The 5,540-nt window shown below is 54.2% G+C and overlaps 1 protein-coding gene across 4 annotated transcripts; it reads right to left on the bottom strand.

The window, feature by feature from the left end:
* Window positions 1–315: 315 nt before the first annotated feature.
* On the bottom strand, window positions 316–4,920 carry LOC100384311 (uncharacterized). 4 transcript variants are annotated; one of them, XM_035964965.1, is made up of 4 exons: window positions 2,288–3,390; window positions 1,036–2,078; window positions 790–939; window positions 316–642 (listed from the first exon to the last, which is right to left on the bottom strand). In XM_035964965.1, the coding sequence occupies exons 2-3, from the start codon at window positions 2,038–2,040 to the stop codon at window positions 874–876; spliced, it is 1,071 nt and encodes a 356-aa protein (XP_035820858.1). In that variant the 5' UTR covers window positions 2,041–2,078; window positions 2,288–3,390; the 3' UTR covers window positions 316–642; window positions 790–873. The 4 variants fall into 4 exon arrangements, with proteins under 4 accessions (XP_035820858.1, XP_023157315.1, XP_023157316.1 ...); NM_001353416.1 differs by lacking the exon at window positions 2,288–3,390 and adding an exon at window positions 3,397–3,761 and having other exon boundaries at window positions 331–642; XM_023301547.2 differs by lacking the exon at window positions 2,288–3,390 and adding an exon at window positions 3,397–4,920 and having other exon boundaries at window positions 790–2,078.
* Between the last annotated feature and the right edge of the window lie 620 nt (window positions 4,921–5,540).

Consider the following 5,540-nt stretch of genomic DNA (forward strand, 5'->3'; position numbering starts at 1 on the left):
AGTCGCTGAACGGAAAAGCGAACTTTGACAAACTTGGTTAATGTCATGTTAGATAGTTTGGGTTTACCTAAGGCATGGTGGGGAGCCAAGCTATCTTAGTCGCATGCTTTGTTCTAGACAGAATTCCATCAAGGGCGATAAAATGTCTTATGAAGAATGAAAAGGCATAAAGCCCACTCTCGAATAGTTTGTATGCATAAGGTTGTTTAGAACACTTTAAAAATTTATGGACAGGTTAACACACCTACATAAATTAAGGACCGGAAATGCACTTTACTTTAAAAAAAGAAACACAAAACAATCAGAGCTCACAGATTTAAAAAAAAAACTAGTATAAATGGCCAGCCTTGACCTGAATTTATTTCCTTTCTTTTTGGCCGATATACAAATATACAGTTGCTGAGTTGGATAAAGAAGACATCTCCAGAACAAATTAAATGGACTATGCGTGCATTGGGCGCGTGTCGCCCGCAATCTTCAGTCAGTTCTACTTTACTGTCAGCGCGGAGCCAGTTTTGGCTGCTGGATGTCATCAAAAACCACTTCGACCGTTTTGGCTGGCCGTGTAGTAAGTCAGAGACAAATTTCTGCTTCTAAAGCTTGCCTGATGGAACATGCCGACTTTAGTTGCTTCTCCGAGGGCTGCATGTAGGAGAAAAGAACCAGTAAGATTTCTGCAAGCTTATGCTCCTAGCGAACAATGGTGGTTCAAGCTTAACTGAATCGCCAGTTTTGTCCAACATAGAAGCTAAAGTACCCAAGATCTTGGTCCAGGGATAAGGGTCTTACCTTGTAATCGATCTGCTATCCTAGCAGCAAGAAGTCCTCAGTCTCCGCGCTTTCTTCATCAACTTTACGGCAATGCTCATGCTCTCAGGATAAGCTGAGAGTGATCGATACAATGGCAACGAGGCTGATGAAGACGAAGAAACGGACCCCCTGCAGAAGACCAAAAGTACGAGAGCAATGTGATAGCCTGATGGGAATGGGCAGGCAGGGAGGTGTGCAAGTGCAAAGACCAAGAACTAGATCTACCTCTCTGGTGCCTTGTGAATAGTCCATGGGTGGAAGGTATCCCCGCAGGCCGACATCGTACACGGGCGTGCCGTCGGGGTAGAGCAAGCCGTAGTTCCGTTCGGAGGCCGGGCCGGGCTTGAGGTTCTCGTTGAAGAGCGCGAACACGTAGACGTCGACGGGCGCCGACGGCCTCATCGGCGTGCCCTGCCCCATCTCGATCCTCTGCAGCAGGTTGCCGATGTACGTCCTGGCGTACTCCGGCGTGGCGCCGGCCTCGTCGGGGTCCCCCCTGGACGGCCACCCGGTCTCGGAGACCTTGACGTCGACGTCGGTGTGGCCCAGCTTCTGGATGGCGGCGTACACCGAGTCGACCTGGGCGTACAGCATGTTGTCGTACCTGAGCCCCGTGCTGGCGTCGGTGACCCCGGCGGCGTCGGGCTGGAACAGGACGTACTCCAGCGGCACGTTGCCCGGGTCGGCCTTGTACGCGAAGTAGGGGTAGCAGTTGATGAGGAACGGGGACCGCGCCGCGGACAGGAAGGCCAGGAGCGGCTGGAGGTAGGGCACGGCGTCGGGGCCGAACGCGCCGGCGGAGGGCGGGTAGGTGCTGCCCATGATGTCCAGCGAGTGCGCCGTGGTGACGTTCACCCGGCCCTGCAGGCCCACCGCGGTCAGCGCCTGGTACACGGACTGCATGGCCGGCAGGAGGCTCGCCTTGAGCGCGCTGTCGTTGCCCTTGAGCACCTCGTTGCCGACGGTGATGCAGGTGATGCGCGTGCCCGGGAGGTACGGCTGCACGTGCCGCTCCACCCACGCCCGCGCCGCCGCCGGCTCCACCATCGCCGACACGTTCTCGTTGCCGATGCCCACCACGAACTCCACATCCGTGTCGACGAACGCGCTCAGCACGTACGGGTCCGCGTCGTACAGCTTCACCTTGCTCACCTGCATCGACCGGACCAGGTACGACACCCTCGCCGGCGACGGCAGGTTGTCCGCGATCTGCCCGTAGTTGATGCCCATCGACAGGCCTTCTGCTCTCTTCCACGCCGCTCCGCCATCTGCAATTAACGCATAGTACAAACTTAATCTAGCGATCCATCGATCGATCGTTCTCGCTAGCTCCGATCGATCCTCTCAGTGCGTGGCTCAGAAAACAATCAAATAAATCTAGGCTAACAAAACCTGACACAATTAATTAACTATAGTACAATATATGCATGCAGAGGATCCAATGAGGGTTGCGCGTCATGTGATTGGGGCATCCTACCGAGAATCAGCGCGATAAAATACCATCAACGTCTCGTCAAACACCTCCTTAATTATTTTTAATATCCGTACTCGTCTCGAATGGCCACAGGTGATCGAAAAGCCCGTCACATTTCGCTGGCCACTAGGGGACGGACGAACACGTACGAAGCAAACCATCCTTCCAGACAAAAACTTTAAGCCAAAAGCCATGACAGCGTAGAGCCAGATCAGACGCACGTCAAACTGGGCCGAAAAGACAGCAAACTGGTCCATTTCTTTAGGTAATAAACAACGTGAAAAAAGGAGATCCGATTTTCTTTTCTTTTTTTTTTGTTTTTGTTTTGAGGAATCCAAAGGAACTCCGATTAGAAGCACTTGGGGACCATGTGATCTCACCAGATGTCAGTTGAGCTCAGATAAGATAATCTCAGCAAGTACGCCTATTAATTAACCACCATTTTCGCAATGCCGTAGTACTGCAACACTAACAAAAAGAAGTATATTTGCTTCCTGCGTCATTAACTATTCCCCGGCCCGGTTGAGGCCAAGTATAGGAACAGACCGATACTTGTGAAATACCAAAATACTTACTTACATATACATTTAAATAGAATAAAAAAATAAATCAGAGAAAATATCATCATTAAACTAAACATTTCAGGCCTTGTTTGTTTACTAGGTGGATTGAAGTGTAACTTAAACTGATTATAGCATGTTTGCTTGGTTTTATTGTTTTTACAGTGATTTTGTCTCTATGGATTAGATCTGTAGCAGTCAAAACTGGCTCCACGCTCACCGTACTCTGAATTTTGGTGAACACGATATTATCCAAACAAGACCTCAAGATTATTGACATAATAATATACACTAGCACTAGGTTGACAATGCAATGGACTAATGGAGTAAGTAAGATAACAAACACTCGAGGAAGAAAGGGGGCAATGCCCCCCCCCCTTTAATCCTCTTCAAATTCTATAGAAGCATATTCAAACTTCTCGAACCAATTGTAAGATACTTCGATCCCTCGGTTAAGACCTTAGATTTCGTAGGGGACAACACACACCGGCGATGGGGGTGGTGGAGGAATCGTAAGTAAAGAAACACACAACAACAGGTTGCAAGGGTCACCTGTGAGCAGGACGAGGAGCACTGCAACGAAGAAGCGAGACGGCGGCCACCGAGTTCCGAACCGCTCCGCCACGGCCATGAACCGCGCCGCCTCCGCGAGCTCACAAGGCCTCCAATCCACACACAGCAACCAGATAGAAAGAAATGCCGAGAGAGCGGTCGCCCGACGAGGCCGCCCGCGACGGCGAGGAACCGAACCGAACCGAAAGGCGAGTCGAGGACGCTTCACGCTTGCGTGCGTGCGTCGATGGCGGAGCCTAGTGCTCTTCGCTCGGTAAGCGTCTCCTCTCCTCGTCGCGTTGCGTGCTCGCGTAACGGTGTCTGTCTGTGCTCGCTTTGCTTGTGTTGTGTCCGCACCGCACTCTGGAGCGCGCGGGCGGCCTCGGGTTGGCTCTATTTAAGTAAGAGCAGTGGCAGTGGCTGGGATGGCAGTGGCGGAGCACGAGCAGGCGACAACTGACAAGCCGTGTGCCTGCCTGCCCCTGCCTGCGCTAAGCCGCCCACAGCTGTGTCGCTGCGCCGTGCCTGCCGCGTACTCGCGTCCGTCTCTCCCGCCGTCCCGCCCGCGTGCGCGCGGGAACGAGAAGGGAAACCGCGAGGAGGGGGCGCCCCGGCGGGGAGAAGCTTGTGGCTTATGAAACAGAATCGTGCCGGCCCGGGCTCCTACCCAGTGCGCGCGTTGTCCATGTGCGTGGGCGGTGGGCCCTCGGCGCTCCCGTTCGTGAACGATGGATAGCTCGACGCGTGGCGTGGCGTGTCTGCTCTCGGATCCGCACCGACCATGCCATCCGCGTCCTGTCCGGTGCTGCACCCGTCGCGCGTGCTGTGTGTTCGTGCTCGTGTCTCCTCGTCATCCCGTGCCCTTTCCGGCGTGTACTAGGATCCATGGGTGGTTGTTGAGACCGGTGTTTCGTCTCTCAAAGCGGGGCGCAGCGCAGCAGCGTGAGACTTGCTGCCCCTAATTCCAGGGGTGCGGCGAAACAGGGGCGGCGGCGGACCGCCTACGAGTGAGTGAGTGACGCGTGACGACACTGCGCAGGCGTTTACGGCGTCTACGCAAAGTCGAGGCGTACCGCGATGGTCGTCCGATCGGGTCGGTCCCCGTATGGTTTGGTCTTTCTCCCCAAGCGTCCTGGCGGCGGCCGTGAGGGGTGTGCCACCGCCCTGCTGCCGGAATCTGGGCTCCGCCCGTCGAGGAGGATGGACCACGGCACGTCAAGGCAGGGCAACGGGCAGACAAGCAGGCGCCTGGGTCGGTGCGGGGTGATGGGGCGGTGGCGACCGGCGCGACTCAGGTCAGGTGGGTGTCTGCTAGCTGCTGCGAGCGACACGCGCTCGTGACGCCGCGCCGACGAGGCGGCACGTGGACTGGGTCCACCCCTAACCGCTGCGTTTGTGCGTTATAGATTGTCTTCCGCGTTCTGTATATTTCACCCCCTATATCCACACTATTGTACAACGTCAGCAATCTCTCTCGTCTGTATCACCTCTCTTCACACAAACTTTCACACGCGTTTCATCGAACACCATTCCACCAGCTATGGTAGCGGAGCCAAGAGATGGGCTCGACGAGTGCGGCGGCCATGGTTTGTAGGCGACTGTAAGGCGGAGTGACCTTCCACCGGTGACGGTAGTCGACGACGGAGATCCTGCGACTTGTTGCTTCATGAACGACTACCTCTTCTAGGAGCGCAACTCGATGGCTCGTCATGGCCGTGGGGCTCCGCTCTTGAGTCCCGACAAAGTCCGAAAAGTCGTCTTTCACCTTCGAAAACTTAGATCCTGAACGGAACCTTACCGGGATTGTTCGCTTTGGATTAAAGCTGACTATTTAGACTGCTGCAGCTGTAATCCATAGAGACAAAAAACATTGTAGAAGTAGTAGATGACGATACAGATTAAAGCCAAAACGAACAGGTTGACGAGCTCTCGCGTGGACAACTAGAGACCGCCAGGCGCCTTGTAGAGGGCCACCACATCTCGGGTGAGAGAGAAGATTCCCACTGGATAGGGTTGAAGGAAGGGGGTGACGTTGTGCGCTTTGAAGGGCAATCGTAGCCTCTATTCGGTGTATAGTAATAGAGGGACTCGTGGAATCCATTCTAGGCAGTCTTAGACTCACATTTGACAACACTGGTCCCTCT

This window comes from Zea mays, chromosome 2 (assembly GCF_902167145.1).
Source record: "Zea mays cultivar B73 chromosome 2, Zm-B73-REFERENCE-NAM-5.0, whole genome shotgun sequence".
In the NCBI taxonomy this organism is placed as follows: domain Eukaryota; kingdom Viridiplantae; phylum Streptophyta; class Magnoliopsida; order Poales; family Poaceae; genus Zea; species Zea mays.